Below are 18,968 nucleotides of genomic sequence, written 5' to 3' on the forward strand. Positions count from 1 at the left end.
GGGTTACTCTGCTCCAAAGACCATAATCCACAGCCTGTGATCACACCAAAGCCCCACTCCGTAGACAGACACCAGAACTCCAGACCACCGAGAGAGCCATTCAGGACGCGAACCGGCTGAGGCCCCAAAGCCTGGCAGGAAATCAGTGGCAAAAAGCAGACTTGGCAGCCAGGTGCCCCTTTGCCACTCAGCACCAATCAGACCCCCAAACCCTCCGCACGGCCACCCAATCAGCTCCGCTTTTCAACCTTCTCACCTTACGGGACCAAAACGGGAGCATCACAGCTACACCTTCGCCCGAACAAAACGCCCCCTCCCCTCTAAATCAGCAGGAGGGAAGGATAACCTGCCGGACATTCATTCATTCATTGCCCTTTGCCATCCATCAGCTCAGGCCCCCCATCTCTGCCAGGGGTGGACAACAACTGTAGGACCTGTGGACTTCAGCTCCCAGAATTCCTCAGCCAGCAGCTTCTGAAGTTGCTCACCCCTCTTCTACCCAATGCCAATTGTGCCAGGGCCCCCATCGCCCCCCTCACACAGAAACAGCCCTTTGGGAACTCCCCCCAACCAGATCTGGGGCGAGTCTCTGCCCCCCCCACTCAGGGCTCGGGAAGGGCTGCTCAGCCCCCCAGAGGGAATTCCAGACCCCTCTGCCATATTCCGACCCCCTTGAAAACTGCGCCCCCCTCCCCAGTTTGGGTTAACAAGCCAGGCAGGGTGGAAGCCCCCCTTGAGCCGGAAGCCCTCCGGGGCGGGCCCCTAGGGCAGGTGGGCTTCCTAGGCAGTTGCTGGGCCAGGGCAGGGCCCAATCCACCGGCTGCTCACCCCCGCTTGGGCTCCTCGTCCTTGCCCGGCTTCCAGTCCACCTTGCCGCTCTTCCGGTAGAGCAGGTTCATGTCGCTCCGCAGCCGCAGCTCCTGGGGGTGGCAGGTCTGGCTCAGCGCCCCGTAGCACCAGCAGCCCCGCGCCTCGATGAACTGCAGGAAGACGGAGACCAGAGCTTCCTGGGGCCCGGCATTCATCTTCTGCGGGCTGGCCAAAGGCGGGCCGGGGGCGCCCGGAGGGGGCGCTGCTGCGGGAAAGAAGCGCCGTTAGCCAGGGAGGCGGAGGCGGGGGCGGGGGGGGGCGGCAGAAACCAGGCCGCCTCTGAGCCCGTGCAGAGCGCCGGCCCTCCTCGCGCCTGACCTGCTTCGCTGGAAAACAATCCAGGCGGGGGGCTCCCCCCTCCCCGCCCTGCCCGCCCGAGCAACCGGAGCGGCGGCGGCAGAAGCCCCGGAGCCCCGGATGCCAGTCCGGGAAGAGCCAAGCAAGGCCGGCAGCCGCGCCCCCCCCGCGCCCCCCGCCACCTACCTGCGGGGCGGGGCGTCGTGTGGGGGAGCGGGCGGGGCGGGGGCCGGGGGGCATCGCTCCTCCGCCGCCGCCGCCCTGCTTCTCCTCCCGGCCGCGGCACGACTCAGGCGCCCGCCATCCTCGGGCCGGGCGCGGGCTCAGGGGGGCCGGCCCTCCATGGCGCTGGGCGCGATCGGCCTGCGGGAAGGGCGCGGTCCTGGCCGGGGCTGCGGGGAGAGAGGGAGGCTGAGCGGGGCAGCTCCGCGCCCACCCCGGAGCCCCCGCCAAGCGCCGCCTCCGTGGCCCGCGCAGCCCCGCCGCCGCCCCGGGAGAGGCACCTGCTCTGCGCCGCCGCCGCCCTCCGCCGCCTCCCCTGCCGTTGCTCCGGCGACGCTGCTGCCGGGCGGGGCCAGCGCGGGGGACGCGGCGGCGGCGGCGGCGGGGATGGCGGGAGCTCGGAGCCGGCCGGCGCCGCCGCTCACCTGGCCTGGGGCTGCTCCCCGCGCCGCTTCCTCCGGCTGACGCAGCGTCTCGGCGCGCCTCCCCCAGCCGGGAGCGCGGCCGCAGCGCGGGCGGAGGGGAGGGGAGGGGAGGGAGACCCCCGCCCGCCGGGGCCGCCTGGAGGAGGCCGGCCCGCGGGTCCCGCTCGCTGAGCCCCCGGCCCGGCCTGACCCGGAGCCCTGCGCGGCCGGGGGAGGGGCGCCCCCGCCTTCTCTGCAGCGGCGCGGCATGGCCATCCCCGCGCCTCCCCCCGGGCCCCGCCCGGCCCGCCTCGGATGGAGCCCCGGCCGGAGGGCCGCCGCCAGAGGAGGCGAAGGAGGCAGCGGTGGCCGGAGGTGAGCAGCGAAGCCCTGGACGGGGTCCCCGCCGCCGGGCTCTCCTGCCCGAGGGAGGCGCGGTCTGGCCCCGCGGTGGCCTCCCCTCCCTCCCTCCCTCCCTCCCTCCCTCCCCTTCGGGGGGGCGGGCTGCGGGACCAGGCGGGAGGCCGCTCCTCGGCGGCGCGCCTTCTCCAAGCTGGCGCCCGCCGCCCTCCCCGCTCTTGCCCTCCGGGGAGCGGCGCCCGGGGCGCGCGGAGCCGCCGTGCTTGCCGTGCCTGGGAGCGGAGCGGACGGCCGAGGGGAGCCCCGAGGACGCTCGGCTGCTGCGCCGCTGCTGAGATGCCGCCGCCGGCCTCGGAGATGCTGCCCGACCCGCCGAGGCGGAACGGCGGCGTGGCTGCGGCTTCTCGGCAGGGCTGAGCGAGGCGCGGCTCTGCACGCGGGACTCCGGTCGGCCCGGGCAGCCCTGCCTCGCTCGCAGCGCTTGCGGGTCCCCGGAGCCCTCCTGCCGGTCGGGATGGCCGGCGCTGGCGGCGGCCGGAGGAAAGCTCGGCCGGCCGAGGAAGCGCTTCGGCCCCCGGCCACGCGCGGCGGAGGTCCCGACTCCCACCTGCCGGCCGAAGGTGGCCCAGCGGCCCCCGGGCGAGCCGCGCCGCCTGCCCGAAGGAAGCGGACCGGGGCTGCGCTCGGCCACCAGGGGGCAGCAACGCCCCACCGGAGCCGTCACGTGATGCCGGGCAGCCTTCCCGGGGCGCCCCCGCCGAGCCCCCCCCTTACAGGCGCTGAGGCTTAGCTGGGGGGGCGCGGGGGGCGGGGCGCGGGGGTTCACGGCCGAGGCAAAGGAGGCGGGGGGCCTGGGAGGAAGGAAGACCCTCCGCTTCAGCCCGGGCCGCCACCCTCGGACCGGCTCCCTGGCAAGGGGAGGGCGACTCCCGGGGCCCAACACGGGGATCGGGGGGGCGGGGGGGAGAAGCCGGCGGCCAGGGGACCCCGCAGCTTTTCCCCTCCGGGCTCGCTCGCTCGCTCGCTCGGACAGCGCCCCTTCCTTCCCCAGGCTCCGTCCGGGATGGCGGGCAGGGGGCGGCGGGGGCGCCTTCCCAGCGCTGCCGAGGCGGCTGGGGGCGGCCGCCTGCTTCTCCCTCCGAGCGGGGGCTCCGCAGGCGGGCAGGCGGCTGCCTGGCGGAGGTGCCGGCGGAGGGAAGCGCGGCTTGGCCTGGGCCCAGCTGGGGGGAGGGGGCGTCACCCAGTCAGCTGGTTGGGAGGGGGCTGGACTTCCTGGTGCTGGGACTTGTCAACAGCCGAAGAGGCGAGGAGAGAAGCGGAGCAGGAGGAGGAAGGCGAGCCAGCCCGCCAGCCCAGCGCAGCCCCGGCCGCAGCTTTGCCCGCGGAAGGCCGGCCGTGGCGAGGGGCGCGCCGTCCTGCCTCGGGGGGAGAGCCGAGCGCTACGATCGGTCCCGCCCGGTGGGTGGTCGCAGCCCCCAGAGCAGCGGGGATGCCCTCCGGCCCAGCCCCGCCATGCGCCGAAACCGAGCCCAGCCCCGCCGCCCTCTGAGCCGCTGGCCGGGCCGGGATCGAGGGGAAGCGGGGAAGGAGCGGGCGGACCGCTCGGCCGAGGAGCCGCCGCCGGAGAAAGTTGCAGCTGGGAGTGAAACAATGCGGGACGCCTGCCAGGCAAATGCCCCTTAAACTGGCTTTGCTCCTGGCCAGGGCGCGCCGACCTCTCGCCGCTGCCGCCAAGCCGCAGGAGCGCCGAGGGCCACCCGCTCCCCAGGCGAAGGACCCAGCCGGGGTCTTTGGGGGGCCTGCCCTGTCCTCAGATCAGCCCGGGGCGCAGACTCCGGCCCTCTGCTTCTTCGCCCTTGCCTCGGGTGCAGCCATGGCCTGGGGGTGGTAGCCCCCCCTCTGTTGCCTGGAGAGTCGCCGAGACCCCCGCCCGGTCAGGATCATGAGCGTGGGGAAGAAGAAGAGCGGGTTCCAGATTACCAGCGTCACCTCTGACTACGAGAAGGAGGGTTTGTCCGGAGGAGACGCCAAGAGCCCCTCGGAGGAGCCCAACCCTGTGGAAAATGGCAGTCACCATCTCAATGGTGGTGTGGGGCCAAAAAACGGGCCCTCGGCTCCTGGCTCCCCGGGTTCAGCTCCCTTGCACCCGGGCTCCATCGGCAGTGTGGCCGGTTCTCGCTTTCGTGTGGTCAAGCTGGACCATGGCTTGGGAGAGCCATACAAACGTGGGCGCTGGACTTGCCGAGACTTCTACGAACAGGAGATGGACCACCACCTGGTGGGGCGGCTGGCAGACTCTGCCCGGCAGCCTCAGTCCCTGGACTCGCGGCTGGAAGTGGCTGGCCTCCTGGCGAAGCCCTCCTCGCCCTTCAGCCCTCAGATGCCACGGCGGGGAGGGCCTTGCCTGCAATCCCTCCTGGTCCTCCCAGTGCCCGCGGCCTCAGCCCACCAGGCCCGCTCTCTAGGGGGTGGCCTGCCTGTTCTCCGCCCCGGTAGGACCCCCCCCAGCCCGGCATCTCTCCACAGCACCCGAGTTGTGGCAGAGAAGCGGCCCCTGGCTCCAGAGGAAGGTGCCCAAGAGCCTGGAGACCCTCCCCAGCCTGGCACCATCCCGGTGGTGAGAGTGGAGGAGCACCTGCTGCCCAAAAGTGTCACCCAGCTCATCCCAAGGGAGACGGAAGAGCGGCACAAGGTGAGGATGTGGGGTCTCCTGAGCTGTAGAGAGGGGTCCTGGCCACCCCTCCCCCTCCTCAACTGAGGACGGGCACCGAGAGAGACCAGGGACCTTGGCTGGGAGAAGCTCCCCTTCACGAATGTCCTCTGGCCTCTGGTTGACCCTGCCTGCAACTTGCACTCCCTTGTTCTCACAGGGTTGCCCACCTCTGCCTGTCCTCCTGGGGGCAATTCCTCCTCGTCACTGGGCCCAGGGAGACAGAGTCCCCCTTTTACATGGGAAAGGATGGGCTGCGGGCTGGTGAATCCCTCTGATGCCCTCAGGGGAGAAGTCCTGGGCCTGCACCTGTGCCCATCAGAAGAACTTGGCAAGCCGTGGCTGAGCACCCACCACGCCCTGTGCCAAGGGGAAAGAGGGCTGAGAAATGGGCCCGATTCAGCAAAGTTTGGGGTGAACCTTCCTAAGACCTCTCCAGTAGTGCTTGGGGGAAGAGGAGGAAAGGGCACTGGGGGTGGGGGTGGGGTAAGTCCACTCAGGTGCCCTTGACCAGGAACTGCTGTCCATCTTGGGTCCTAGTGGGGTCACACTGGGTCCAAAGCTCTTTAGAGATGCCTTGGGAGCCCAGGGAGCAGGGACACTGAGCTCTGGGCCGGGGGAGAGTGGCTTGCCCTGCCCTACCCAGCCACCAGCCTCTTCCTCTGCTTCTCTGGCTATGCAAACAGGCAAACCCCCCCCCCCCGCCCCCCGTGACTTGGCTTTCCCTTCCATGCGGGGCCCACTGCAACCCCTGTCCAAAGAGGGCCAGAGTGGAAGTTGCCCCGCCCGCCCTCCCTCCCCAATTCCTCTCCCTCCCTGCCCCGGAGAGGCTCAGTTCTTTCTCCCCCACGACAGATTTTGCCCAGAGAGACCCGCTCGCGCCCATCTTCCCCGGCTCCCCTGCTCTTCCGCGATGCAAGCCCCCACCGGAGAACCTCGGACCCCTTTGGCGTGGCCCGCTTCAACCTGGCCCGGTCGGTGTTTGGCATGGGAACCTCCCACGACAGCGACGATGACAGGTGGGGGCAGGAGGGGGGGCGGTCCGGCACATCTCGGGACGGCGGTGCCCAGTCTTGCGGGGGTGGGGTGGGGGAGAGGAGTTTGGGTCTGACCCTCCCCACCTGCTCTCTGCCAGGCGCCTGGAGTGGAGCCCCCCGGTGGGTGAGGCTGGAAGGGGGCGGGGGGCACATGGGTGAAGAGGGTGCGCTGGCGACACCTCGGTCGGAGGGAAGCCACCTTCATGGCTCTGCACGCGCCTGTGGCTGCCCTCGGCACCGGCTCCGCCCAGCGTAGTTCCTCTGTTGGGGCTTGGGCAAGAGGAGGAAATGAGGAAGAAGAGGGGTGTCAGAAGGCAGGAGCGGGTGTGCCCGCGGGTGGTTGCAAGCGCTGGGAGGGGGGGCAGCCGGCACCCCCCTCGGAAGTGGCTCCGGGTGCTGCAAGAGCCGGCGGTCAGAGGGCTCGGGAGGCGTCGGGACAGCGCTTTCTGTCCCCGGACCATTTCCCCGAAATCGGCCCGTCTTTCTGCGGAGGGTTGTTTCTTCACCTCCTCCTCCTCCTCCTCCTCCTCCTCCGCTCCGGCGACGCCCTCTGTGGCTTCTTTCTGGCGCAAACAATCGGTGCTCTGGGGGCCGGAGAGCTATGGGGCAGGCCGAGACGGAGGGAAACGGGAGATGGGGAGGGGAGGGGAGGAGCGGGTAGAATTTCAGGATCCGAATTCCGGCCCCCTTCGGCCGCCTCCCAGGTAGGTGAGGCCAGCTCTCCCTCCCAGCGCGGCTGCTGCTATTTCCATCCTGGCGCAGCTGGGAGGGCGGGAGGGGGGCTGAGGGGGGGGGACAGAGGACAGTCTATTTCGAGCCTGACAGCCAGCCCAGCCCCAGCAGCCTCTCCGGAGCTCTCCTGCGCCTGGTTCAGGGACCAGCAGCCAAGGGAGCCCCCCACCCCCACCAACACACACAGACCTCACCCCCCTGCCTGGCTTCCTTGCCCTCGGGCCCCTGCTGGCTGCTGCGGGTAGCAGCTCTTTCATCCATCAGAATAGAGCTGGGAGGGACCTCGGAGGTCTTCTAGTCCAACCCCCTGCTCAAGCTGGAGACCCTGTACATTTCAGACAAGTATCTGTCCATTCTCTTCTTAAAACTTCCAGTGATGGAGACCCCACAACTTCTGGTGGCAAGCTGTTCCGCTGGCTAATTGTCCTCACTGTTAGGAAGTGTCTCCTTAATTTCAGGTGGTCTTCAGATTCAGCCCTGACTGCAGCTGAGAATTTCAGATCACACAGCCGGCAGTTTAGCTCCTGGAAGGGGGGGGGGACAACATCCGTTTCTGGTGCTTTGCCTGCTTCTGTCTCCCTGCCCAGAGGGAGCTCCAACTCTCATTCATGTTTCTGCCTTGAGGACCTGCCTTTCCATTCCCCCCCTCTCTGGGGACTTCCAGGGGCCTCAATCCCATTCCCCACATCATGCCAATTCACCCCCTCCCCTTTTAGCCCACCCCCAAGGTCGCTCAGAGAGCTTGGCTGGCATCAAGGGCACCCCAAGGCCAAAGCGGATGTTGCCTCCCGATTTCTGCCTACCTCCGAGCCCACCCACCCGGTGTGAGCCCCCTGGCCGGCTTGCTTGCTCCCGCCCAATCATCTCTGTACTTCCCCCCTCCCCAAAAACTTAATGGGGGCCACTATCAAGATACACCACACACACACACACACACCACAAACACACACACAGACTGCTAATTCAGTCTAGCACCCACTACATCCCTGTGGGGGTGGAGGGTGGTGACTCTACTATTCTTAGCCATGTTAAGTGTCCGGGGGGGGGGAGAATGGGGAAGGAATGAGGGGGGGTAAACTTTAGCCTGAAACAGGGCTGGGTGGGACATTTGGCACAGGTAGGTGGGGGCGAAAGAGCCCTGTGCCCAGAATAAATCCTTCCAAGGGCTGGCAGAGTCAGTTATGGTTTAAGATGTGGGCATCTGAGCAGGGGAGGGGGGGTATCAGTTGACGGAAGCGCCTTTCCTGCCACCTCTGCTCTCCGCCCCACGCGGAGAAGGGAAACGGGCCCCTTCAGGAGCAGCAAATCTTGTCTTGACACTCAGCCTGTCCTGCCCCACCGGCTCCCACCCCTCCCCAGAAAGCATGCCCTGGGTGATGCCAACACCCCTGCCCTTCCAGGGCATTATTGGCCTCCAATGCCCAGCCATGGGGAGGGGGTGAGGGTGGGCTTTGGGTTTATGGGAAAAGATGGAGGACGTAGAGAGGGCTTCCTGCCTCCGAGTTCTCCTCTCGACATTGTGCAGGGAAGAGGTTGGAGGCTTTACACTCTGTGCATGCTCAAGGGGAGTCAAGGCTCAATTTGGTGAGTGGCCAATAGGGGGCACTCTGAGGGAGGGGGGGCTGGGGCTCTTATCCCAGGACGGCAAGACAGGAAATGCCACGGATGTGCCATTGTAAACAATGCTTCCCTACTTGGTTAGAAAGGGGCTCCTCCAGTGTGGGGAGTCTGGCTGGGAGGGTGTATGTGGCTCCTGCCCCACCGACTTCACCTGGCTGGGAAATTCTGGGAGTTGGAAGTCCACCCATCTGCAAGTTGGCAACCTTGAAAACCGCTTGTGCTGAACCAACTGACCCACTGCTAAGCCACAAAATAAACCAACTGCATCCAGTTCTGGTCGCCACAATATAAAAAAGGATGTGGAGACTCTAGAAAGAGTGCAGAGAAGAGCAACAAAGACGATTAGGGGATTGGAGGCTAAAACATATGAAGAACGGTTGCAGGAACTGGGTACGTCTAGTTTAATGAAAAGAAGGACTAGGGGAGACATGACAGCAGTCTTCCAATATCTCAGGGGCTTCCACAAAGAAGAGGGGGTCAAGCTATTCTCCAAAGCACCTGAGGGCAGGACGAGAAGCAATGGGGGGAAACTAATCAAGGAGAGAAGCAACTTGGTGCCCCCCGCCTACCAGTCAGCTCAGCCGGCAGAGTGAGAGTTCCCGTGGGGGGGGAGGAAGTTGCTTTGATTCTCCCTCCTAGATTCCCCCCCCCATGCCCCACGGATTTATTCGGTCTGCCAAGGGCGTCTTAGTCTGTTGGCACCATTGCCCAGGCTGGGGGGCAGGCCCAGGCCCTCATTCAAGGGTTATGCAATGTGCTTGGACTCCTTTCCCTGTTCCCATGACAACGTCCCACCCCCAGCACCCCCCCCTGCCTGGACGGGGACTGGCATAAACAGAGGTGGCAAGTTTATAAAGGTTCCTTTGTGCAGCCCCCCCACCCCCACCCCCTGCACGCCTTCTGGGCCACATCTGAGCCAAGAGCAAGGGGGGGTGGAGAGCGGAGGTCCCACAGCCACTTCCGTCCTGGGCGCGGGGGACGGAAGAGAGTGCGCGGGCAGAGCACGGCTGCTGTGGCGCGCCTGGCAGCCTGGGCAGCTGAGGCCCCAGTTGCTGGCTGGCTCTGCTTTCTCCCGAGGTTGGGAACGGGGCGCGCTCCCCCCTACACCCCAGCCAATGAGAGTGAATGAGAGGGGGCCGAGAGCCGGCACAGAGATGGCTATTTATGTGGAGCCAGGAGCCTGCTGGCTAAGCGAGTGCCCATCGCCTGCCCCGTCTGACGGGAACTGCTGGGCACACCACCGGCCTTTCCCCAGGCTGGCCGGCCTTTTGCCTGCTGCTGATGGATTGGGGGGGATCGAGGCTCAGAAGGGCTGGCGGATGACTGGGGCACAGGAAGACCAAAGGAGAAGGGGAGAGGGGCCTGCCCAGCAACTGCCTTTGGGGGTGCCACCCTCAGGCGCCCCACAGAGAGCTGGAGGCAGGAGGAGAGGCGGGGGTGATGTCTCTGGATCGCCAACGGACATCTGTCCGATCCCTGGTGACCACTTACGAGTCTCGGTGGGAGCACCCCAGCTGTGGCTGCTGCCTGCTCCCTGATCCGGGGGCCTCCCCTCGCCCCAGGCAGAGGGGCTGCACCTCTCCGGCTTCATCCAGGGAGGCCTCCCCAGCGCGGGTGACGAAGCCAAAGGAGACCCCGCCAAACCCCCGGAAGCTGAACAGCTGCCGTCAGAAGGAGGCGGACCAGAGGCTGCTCTCCCTCCTGTTGGTCCTCCACAGGTAGTGGGGAGGTTCTGGGCTGCGGGTGGGGAGGGGGGTCAAGAGAGGGGTGAGGGGCCCGAGGAGGTTCCTGTGGAGGAAAGGAGGGATGGGGCCTGCAGAGGGCTGGCTGTGTCCTCCACTCCTTTAGCTGGTCTCCAGGGTGGAATCTTGTGTGGGCCCAGAAGGGGGTCACGCAGGGTGGGTGAATGCCGTGGCTGCACCAGCTTTGGGGAATTGTCTCAATAAAGGGGAATCTTTGTAGCCCCGGGTAGGAACGAGGGGCCCTTGGTGCTCTCTGAGCTGGGGGGTTTTCCTGCAGACCTTTCATGACCCAACTAGAGAACGACATCAGTGCTAGGAGGGAGGGGGGTTTGGGGGGAAGGGGGAGGAGGAGGACTGTGGGGTCCTTGCTGCTCTCTGAACTTGGTTAAACTGATGATCTTCCCTAGTTAGGTCACGAAACGTCTGCAAGAAAACAACCAAGCTCAGAGAGCCCCTAGGAGCCCCCCCACCGTTCATCTGTCTTTTCTGCTTCTCTCTCTGCTTCTTGAACATGGGGATGGGGGGGGGTCTCATTCTTAAAACAACTGAGAAACGCTGAAAGTGCTTTGGTTTTGTTCCTTACTCCGGTTACTGTATCTCTGGACCCCACCCGGAGAACGGCTGATTTAACCAATCAGAGCTCTGCAGGCTTAGCAAGGCACACCTGGACTCCTCAGGGGGAGAGGGGAGCCAGGCCAGGTACCCCCTCTGGGGGACGACTTGAGCTGCTCGTGCACAGGTGGAATGCCTGGGTAGGCTGGCCTTTTATCCCACCCGGTGGGGCAGGCATACCCCCGTTCAGGCAGGGATCCCAAGGCCACTCATGGCCTCCCCTGCTGCCCTGGAGCTGCTTAATCTGCTGTTGAGGGTCCCTGCGGCAATCAGGCCCTTCTGCTCTGGGATCCTGTTCCTATTTGAGAAGGGGGCTGGACTAGAGGACCTCCGAGGTCCCTTCCAACTCTGTTCTTCTGCTTTTGCCTGGCTGGCAAACCTTGGGGGGCAGCAGAGCTGACTCTGGGGAGCAGAAGCCCTGTGGGGCAGCAGCAGGACTCAGGGGTGAAATGCTACTGGTTTGGACCAGTTTGTCCAAACCGGTAGCGATGGCGGTGGGTGGTTCGGAGAACCGGTAGCGACGGCAGCACGAGGCTCCGCCCACTCACCTGGTCGTCGTCGTTTTTTACCCTCTGCGCATGCACAGAGGGCTTTGCGCATGAGCAGAGGGTGTGCGTGCACTTCCAAACCGGAAGGGAAGGTAAGTAGATTTCACCCCTGGCAGGACGGCACGGGGGGAGTGGGGCTCCTGGCACAAGTCAGGGCAGGTTCCCCTTTTGGGGGTCAGTCCGATTCACGGGTGCCTCTCTCTCCCGCAGCGGAACCAATAGCAGCATGATCGCCATCGACAACAAGATTGAACAAGCCATGGTGAGTCCAGAGACGGGGCAGGAGGGATGGTGGCCCTGGGCAGACGGGCACGGCCCTTGGTGGGCATAGGCGGGCTGCAGGGTCCGAGATCAAGAGGCAGCTTCCGTCCGGGAGCTGCCAGTCCCTAACCCTTGGCAGGAGCCGAATCCACTTCTCGGATAACGTTTCTGGATGTGCCTCTGCAGATTCTCAGCCATCCAGGGCACGGTTGTCCCAAAGGTGCTTTTTCCAAAAGGCAACTGGACTTTCTTGGTTTTTCTTTGAAAATAAAATGTTTTTTTTTTCTTTGAAAACGTTTCGCTTCTCATCCAAGAAGAACCGAAGAAGCTTCTTGGATGAGGAGCGAAACGTTTTCAAAGAAAAAAACCCAAGAAAGTCCAGTTGCCATTCGAAAAGCCCCTTTGGGGGTTTCTGGATGTGATTGTCCAGGTTTTATATGCCCGGGAAGCCCCTGACAAGGTCACCGATCCCTCCGGTCAGTTGGCAACCTCTGTGGGAAGCAGAGCTCTGGTGCAGGCTGAGCGATGCCCAACGTTCCCGAGCTTTGCCAGAGGCCAGAGTGGCTCCCGGTGGCAAATTCTGCTCTGCGTAGTTCTCCCCAGGGGAGAGGCTGTGGCAGCCGGCTAGAGGAAACTCCGGGGCCTGCTAGGAAGCGTCTGCAGATGGGCGTCAGGGAGGCTGCGGGGACCCTTCAGCTAACAGGCCAACCTTATCAAGACGGCCAGGGGCAGCTTGGTGGGCGTTGCACCCTTTTGGCCCCTCCTTAGTAAAAGCACTGTGCAAATGACCCCCTTTGCTGTGGAATCAAGATCACAGGAAGTGTTGATACCATTGGAGAAAGCCTTGGGGGGAACGTTGACTATGGCATCCAATTTTGGTCATATTGGGATTCTGGAAACAGCGCAGAGAAGAGCAAGGAAGAGGAGAAGGGGGTTGGAGGGTAAAGCATACAAAGAACGGCTGCAGGAATTGGGGGTGTCTGGTTTAATGAAAAGAAGGATTAGGGGGGGACATGACAGCAGGATTCCAGTCTTTGAGGGAGGGCAACCTCTTCTCCAAAGCACCTGAAGGCAGGACAAGAAGCAACAGGTGGAAACTAATCAAGGAGAGAAGCAACCTAGAAATAAGGGGAAATTTCCTGACAGTGAGAACAGTTAACCAGTGGAACTGCTTGCCACCAGAAATTGTGGGTGCTTCATCCCTGGAGGTTTTTAAGAAAAGAGAGGCCGTCCACTTGTCTCAAATTGTATAGGGTTTCCTGCTTGAGCAGGGGGCTGGACTAGAAGACCTCCAAGGTCCCTTCCCACTCTGTTATTCTGGCCCTGTCGGAGGCCGGATGACAGAGCCGGCCGTCAATGTGGTGGGGGAGGGGCTGGCGTTCTGGGGTCCTGATGAGCCTTACAGCTCCTCCTCCTGCTTCCCCAGGACCTGGTCAAGAGCCACTTGATGTTCGCCGTGCGGGAAGAGGTGGAAGTCTTGAGGGAGCAGATCAAAGACCTGTCCGAGCGCAACGCTGCATTGGAACAGGAGAACAGCCTCCTGCGCTCCCTGGCCAACACGGAGCAGACCAGCCACTTTCAAGCTCAGCTCCACGAAAACAAGCCATCATCCAGCGGCTCCGCATGACCCTGGACAGATGGACGGACGGACGGACGGAGAGAGAGCTGCTGCTGCTGACACTAAGGAGCGCCTGATGAGAGCTCTGGAGCTCGCCAATGCAGTCCCGCTGATGTGAACTTGCCTCTTTGGGGTGGGGTGGGGGGGTCGTGCACACCTGTGCGTGTGCGTTTGTGAAACCAGCCTTTGGGGTGGGGTTGGGGAACTGGGCTACTAACACACATGTGCCTTCCGGGGGTGCAATTTTACCCCCAGCTCTGAAAGGAGCAGGATATATTTCCTAGCAGGGAGGAGAGATCCAGAGGGAGAAACCCAGCCTCGGATTGGGGGATCCCTCCCTCGCAGGGATTGCCCTCCCCTAACCTGGGGGGAGACTGCTGCACTTACCCCCCTCCAGACTGAAGTAGGAGGGGGCTTTTTTTAAGGTACTACGGACCTGGTTGGAAATTGGGGTGCAGAACTGAGGTTGGGGTGGGGAGAGCTGGCAATACTTTTATATCCAGGGCACTTTTGCAGTATTTCAGGTTATTAAAGTCCCTAGCTGTTAAAAGTCGCTCCGTGTTGTGTGGGGAGATTTGTGGGGTGTTGAGCAAAGAAGCGGAGGTCCCGGTGAGGAGGGGGCTTTGCCAGCATCTGCCTCGGGTGGTAGAAGCAGCCACAGAGCGAATGTCGACAGAGACCCTCCGTCGTCCAGGGCCTGGTGGTCCCAAAGGTGCTTTTCCCAAAAGCCAACTGGACTTCCGTGGGGTTTTTCCTTTCCTTTTTCCTTCTCTGGGATGAGAAGTGGAACGTTCTGAAAGAAATAAAAACCCAAGAAAGTCCAGTTGCCTTTTGGGAAAAGCTGCAGAGCGTATGCAAGATGGACTGGCAAGCCCTCTGCCCTCCCTCCCCCCCCAGGGACGGCTCAAAGAAGAGCCGCAGAAGAGCCATTGCAGTTCCTTGGTGCCCCCCCACCCACCCCAGCGTCCTTCCGCGCCCTCCCCCCAGCGCAACGCTCCCAAGCACAGGCCGTTCCTCTCCCCTTGTTTTGACCCCCAAGGCAGCGGCTGAGTCTCAGGCCTGCTCAAACGGAGCCATTGTCCCTCGGCCGAAGCACGTGGCCGCCTGCCGAGCGGGAGGGAGGGGGGGCCAAACAGCTGGAGGAGTCCGGCACGTGGATGCCCGCCCGCAACCAGCAGGGCAGGGTGACAAGGGCATTGTTGTCCGCCGTGCCCGCCTCCCTCTTCCTCCCTCCCGGGATCACGGTGTTCCCGAGGGCAGGGAGAAACAAGGCCACCCTCTTTGCCAGTGGAAAGCTCCCGTCGGGGCGTTCGGGGTCAGGCCAGGATGGGGCAAACTTCCATCCCACCAAGCGAAAGCCGTGTTGCAATCCCACACCGAGACCCCCAACCCAATCCAGCATCGCTTTCCCCAGGCGGCACTCTCAGTCTGCAGAACTCAGCAAGAGCGAAGATGATGGGCCTTGCCAGACTGCGTGGGCAACCCACTGAAGCTTCCAATGGCCAGCAAGGGGGGGGGAATTCCCTGCGTGGCCAGAGCCAGGGATGAAGAGGTCAGTCCAAGGCCTGGGTCACAGACCCTCTGGTGAACTGGGCCAATTCCAGCCGCCCTGCTACCTGCAAATGGGTGCACCTGGACAGGAAGAAGGCTGTAGCTGTGGCTCCCCCCTCCATCGCACCCCCCCCCATCCTCAGCCCCTTCCCCTGCTTGCTTCAGGGTGACAATGGCCGTGTTGGTCCACGGAAGCTTCAGACTATGGTATCCCTGGCAACCGGTTCCCTAGCAACCAGTCTCTCCGGCACATCCCTTGGGAAGGCCATGCCACTGCGCCGGTTCTCCCTGCTCTTCCTGGCATGTCTGTCTGCCAGCCGGGCCCAGCTGAAGCGGCAGAGAGTTGGTGAACTGGAGCCAGCTCTGGGGGGCATGCAGGGGTCCGCCTGCTCCCAGGGGGACGGCGGCCCCACAGAGGAGCCCTTGGTGCTGCTGCCCTGGGCTCTGCTGCTGGCCTTGGCGGGCTCCTTGGTGATTTACCTCCTGTTTGCCAAAGAACCGGGGGTGAGCAGCTCCCTCCTGCCACCAGGAAGCCCTCCGCCCCTTGTTCCCCACACCTGCCTCCCCGCTGCGGATGTGCCTAGGACCCACACGTGGGCCGGGCAGGGCGTCTGTTCCACCAGCTAATGATAGATTGCCTAGCGAAGGCCTTTCGTTTGGGTTCCAATTTTAGCAGAAGGATCCCGTTGAAGGCAGGATGGGCCAGCCCTCTGGTCTAAGAGAGGGTTTCCTCATGGGACCCCCGTCCCCCTCCCCGATTCATGGGGTGCCCCAAGGAGTCCAGATGGCAGCTCTCCTGTTGTCAGTCAATCCTGAGGTCAGACCGGCTGGGAAGGGTGGACTCAGACCCCAGCCAGGTTCCGGCAGCCTTTGTCCAGCACCTCAGGGACCCTTTGTGGGGGCCACCACCATTCCCATCATTTCCTCCTGGTCAGGACGCCCCCCCCACCTCCCACAGCCCCTCTTGGCCCCCTTGCTGGTGTCAACAACACATCTGAAGGTCTCTGGAGCTTCTCCGTCATTCAGGTCCCGGTTGTCCCAAAGGTGTTTTTCCAAAAGGCAACTGGACTTCCTTGGTTTCTCTTTGAAAAAGTTTTCCTTCTCATCCAAGAAGAGATTCAGCCTAGAAATGAGGAGAAACTTTCTGACCGTGAGAGCCGTCCACCCATGGAACGGACGTTGCCTTCGGAAGTTGTGGGAGCTTCATCCCTGGAGGCTTTCAAGAAGAGACTGGACTGCCCTCTGTCAGAAACGGTGTAGGGGTCTCCTGCTTGGGTGGGGGGTTGGACTAGATGACCTCCAAGGTCCCTTCCGACTCTGTTCATCTGTTAAAGAACTGAACCGAAGAAACCTCTGGGATGAGAAGCGAAGGATTTTCAAAGAAAAAACCCAACAAATCCCAGTTGCCTTTTGGAAAAGCACCTGAAAGAGAGACCAAGACGGTGCAAAGACCCGTGACGGAGCAGGTGGGGACCGGCCAAGCGCATTGTGGAGGGTGGGAAACGATAGAAGGGAGTCAGTGGGGTTCATGCAAATCCAGGGGGTGCCCAAATCACCCCAGGAGCCTCTTTTCAGCTGCAGGGGTCCCTGTGGCATCTTCCGTGGCAAGAAAAAGGAATCCCACCACCCTCGACCCAAATCTCCATTCTCATCTCCCCCGTTTCAGGCAGCGACAGGTCGGGCTTGGCCCCTGGCGCCCATTTCATCTTGGTTGAAAGACAGGAGCCTCCTCTCCCTCTTTGGAGACACCCCAGAGGTAGGCCCTTCGCTTTACTAAGGGCCCCCCACGTTCAGGGCCAAGTCTTTGGATTTCCCCCCGAGTGAAGCTTTGACGCCAGGCTGGAGGGGACCTGGCTGTGGGGCCACGACTGCGCTTCCCCCTTGCAGGCTGAGGATGCGGGTGCGGACCCCGACGCCCAGCTGGAGGAGACGCTGTTGCGCGATGTCTCCGGAGTGCTTCACATCATCCGGCTGCGGCTGTGGAAAATTGTGCGAGACAGGCGGAAACACCAGCAGTTGCTGCACGAAAGCCACTGAGGAGCAGGACGGAAGCTGCCCCGTCGCTCGAGAAGGAGGCGCCCCTGCTCCGGATGAAGGTTACACTGATAGGGAATAAAGAGGAATTGAAGAAAATTGAAGGGATTTGTCTTGTGTGTGTGCCAAAAGCTGGGACCTGCCTCCCCTCCAAAGGCCACCGACCCACTCTGCACCCACAGGATCCCCCGCCTGTGCCAAGAGCTGAACCCATGGCTCTGCCCTGATTACGGGTTGCTGAAAGCAGCCTCCGTTTGCTCTGCCACAGCCGGCCTTCCTCGGGTTCCAAAACACACCGGAGACGGTTCTCTCTGCCCTTCACAGCTGCTCTGCAGGCTTTCCGAGGGAGCCCTGGCTGTGCCCCGCTTCCCTTCCAAAGACGGGGTGAGTTGCAAGAGAGAGGCCAGGTCTCAGCCACAGACCTCCCCCCCTCCCCAACTCAATCCCGGCATCGGGGTGCAGGAGAGTGGATTCAAAGCAATTATTTCCCAAACCAAACTCGACATAATCAAACTTGTAATTTCTTATCTGGCCTATAGTTTGATTGCGAACACGCAGCTTGAAAGAAGCAAGAGATGTGAATTTGCGCCCCTGAATTTTTATTTTTTTTGGGGGGTGGAATCTGTTTGGGGGAAGCACAGCCGTACTGGAGAGGAAGCTCTGATCCAAATGGGTTGGGCCTCTCCGGATATACATCGGTTTGAAGCTTGCACAGTTATACACCACGTGAAATGGACCGATTTTGCCTGTTAATTTTGGGGGCGACATTGAAACTGGCAAAAGATCCTAGGTAGAGGCAGATATTTCTCTCTCTCTGGCCACACTGAGAATATATCTGCTGAAAAAAACTCCGCACTGACAACAGGAAGGGCATCCGGCCAGGAAACACTCAGGTCCGTTCAGTTGCCCAGACTCCACCCCAAAAGGGATTATGGGGTCGTTAAAAGAAGATGACTGAAAATGGCAAAGGAGCTGCTTTTAAGGCCTTGGCTGTCCACAGGTAGTCCTCGACTTATAACCACAACTAAGCCCAACATTTCCGTTCCTAAGCAAGACATTTCTTAAGTGACTTGCCCCATTTTGCAACCTTTCTTGCCACTGTTGTTAAGTGAATCACTGCACTTGTGAAGTTAGACACATGGTTATTAAGTGAACCCAACTCCCCCATTATCATGTGACACCCCCCACCCCCCCGGGACAGTCGCTTTTTGCAGTAACTTCAGTCATTAAATGAACTGCCTGCCTGCACGTTCTCTTTAGAGAAACTTCCCCAAACGGAGCCAGGGAAATTGGGAAGGTGTGGCCATGTTATCTCCTTCTCTTGGCAAGCTCTCTCACGCAGAGGGAACGCCAAGCCTTCCCTGCCCCTCCAGCGCCAGGCAGCCAGCAAAGTGCTGCCCGGCTGTCTCCCTTGCCCTGGCAAAGTGCCATCTTCCTGCTTCAGAGGCCCCGGAGCTCAGGAAGAAAACAGGGCGCTGAGGAGGGTCAGGCCAAGGCCTCTCTCCTCCACTCTCTGCCCGCCCAGCCCCACAACACCATAGGTGCCTCTCTTGGGTGCCCAGAGCAGCTGCCCAGGACCCTTCCTGCCCCCCCCAGCCTTTGCCTCCCAAGGCTGCCGGGAGCTGGGCAAGAGCGTGGGCACCCTGGAGAACCCAGCTGAGCTGACTGCTGACGGACATCTTTCAGAAGGATGTTAATTAGTCCCGGGTTTAATTAAACATGGCATTATGGAGGGAGGTAATTATACGGTATAAACCAATTCAGACTGTTCAAACCCTCCTTAAAAGCCTCCAATGATGCACCCTTAAGTTCTGGTGGCAAGTCGTTCCACTGATGAATTGTTCTCACTGTTAGGAAGTTTCTTCTTAGTTCTAGGTTGCTTCTCTCCTTGATTAGTTTCCATCCGTTGCTTCTTGTCTTGCCTTCATGAGCTTTGGAGAATAGGTTGACCTCCTCCTCTTCTTTGGGGCAGCCCCTCAGATATTGGAAGGCTGCTATCAAGTCATCCCTAGTCATCTCATAACTAGACTAGACCTACCCAAATTCCTGCAACCGTCCTTCGTATGTTTCATCCTCCATCCCCCTAATCATCTCAGCATGCTTTTGGAGACATTTCCAAAGTCGGGGCTTCCGGAAGCAACTTATGGGCTGCCTGCAAACCTCCTTGCCTTCATTCACACCATTTGCGAGTGAGGAGTCCTTCCGATCGGTGCCCCCCGTAGCCCAACCTGTCTCTCCTCCTGCAGGTTACCCACCATGGCCGTTGCCCCGAGTTGATCAGAAGCTCTGATTTTTGGGTGGGTCTCCCAGTGTCCGACTCCCATCCTCTGCTCCCAGTCCTCCAAGGCAG

At 62.2% G+C, this 18,968-nt stretch overlaps 4 protein-coding genes across 5 annotated transcripts in view; 2 read left to right on the forward strand and 2 right to left on the reverse strand.

Moving 5' to 3' along the window:
- Positions 1–1,425, reverse strand: part of NYAP1 (neuronal tyrosine phosphorylated phosphoinositide-3-kinase adaptor 1) — a 16,036-nt gene extending 14,611 nt beyond the window's left edge. Inside the window, exons 1-2 of the mRNA XM_034430869.3 lie at positions 1,354–1,425; positions 829–1,072 (exon numbers count right to left, since the gene is read on the reverse strand). Of these exons, the coding sequence (XP_034286760.1) occupies positions 829–1,025 (197 nt within the window). The 5' untranslated portion in view covers positions 1,026–1,072; positions 1,354–1,425. The remainder of the gene's footprint in view (positions 1–828; positions 1,073–1,353) is intronic.
- On the reverse strand, positions 1,095–3,667 carry LOC148113583 (uncharacterized). The gene is made up of 3 exons (XM_087891752.1): positions 3,597–3,667; positions 1,354–3,373; positions 1,095–1,196 (listed from the first exon to the last, which is right to left on the reverse strand). Exons 1-3 carry the CDS (start codon positions 3,665–3,667, stop codon positions 1,095–1,097), a joined length of 2,193 nt encoding a protein of 730 aa, XP_087747878.1.
- TSC22D4 (TSC22 domain family member 4) lies at positions 3,364–13,586 on the forward strand. 2 transcript variants are annotated; one of them, XM_087893740.1, is made up of 5 exons: positions 3,428–4,845; positions 5,719–5,882; positions 9,662–9,970; positions 11,365–11,416; positions 12,842–13,586. In XM_087893740.1, exons 1-5 carry the CDS (start codon positions 4,096–4,098, stop codon positions 13,040–13,042), a joined length of 1,476 nt encoding a protein of 491 aa, XP_087749866.1. In that variant the 5' UTR covers positions 3,428–4,095; the 3' UTR covers positions 13,043–13,586. The 2 variants fall into 2 exon arrangements, with proteins under 2 accessions (XP_060540696.2, XP_087749866.1); XM_060684713.2 differs by lacking the exon at positions 9,662–9,970 and having other exon boundaries at positions 3,364–4,845.
- A 995-nt stretch (positions 13,587–14,581) lies between these two features.
- LOC117676804 (uncharacterized) lies at positions 14,582–16,717 on the forward strand. The gene is made up of 3 exons (XM_034436593.3): positions 14,582–15,088; positions 16,251–16,340; positions 16,472–16,717. The coding sequence occupies exons 1-3, from the start codon at positions 14,789–14,791 to the stop codon at positions 16,619–16,621; spliced, it is 540 nt and encodes a 179-aa protein (XP_034292484.2). The 5' UTR covers positions 14,582–14,788; the 3' UTR covers positions 16,622–16,717.
- The last annotated feature ends 2,251 nt before the right edge of the window (positions 16,718–18,968 follow it).

The sequence above is a fragment of the Pantherophis guttatus genome, chromosome 4 (genome assembly GCF_059756535.1).
Source record: "Pantherophis guttatus breed Tessera chromosome 4, ASM5975653v1, whole genome shotgun sequence".
Lineage (NCBI taxonomy): Eukaryota > Metazoa > Chordata > Lepidosauria > Squamata > Colubridae > Pantherophis > Pantherophis guttatus.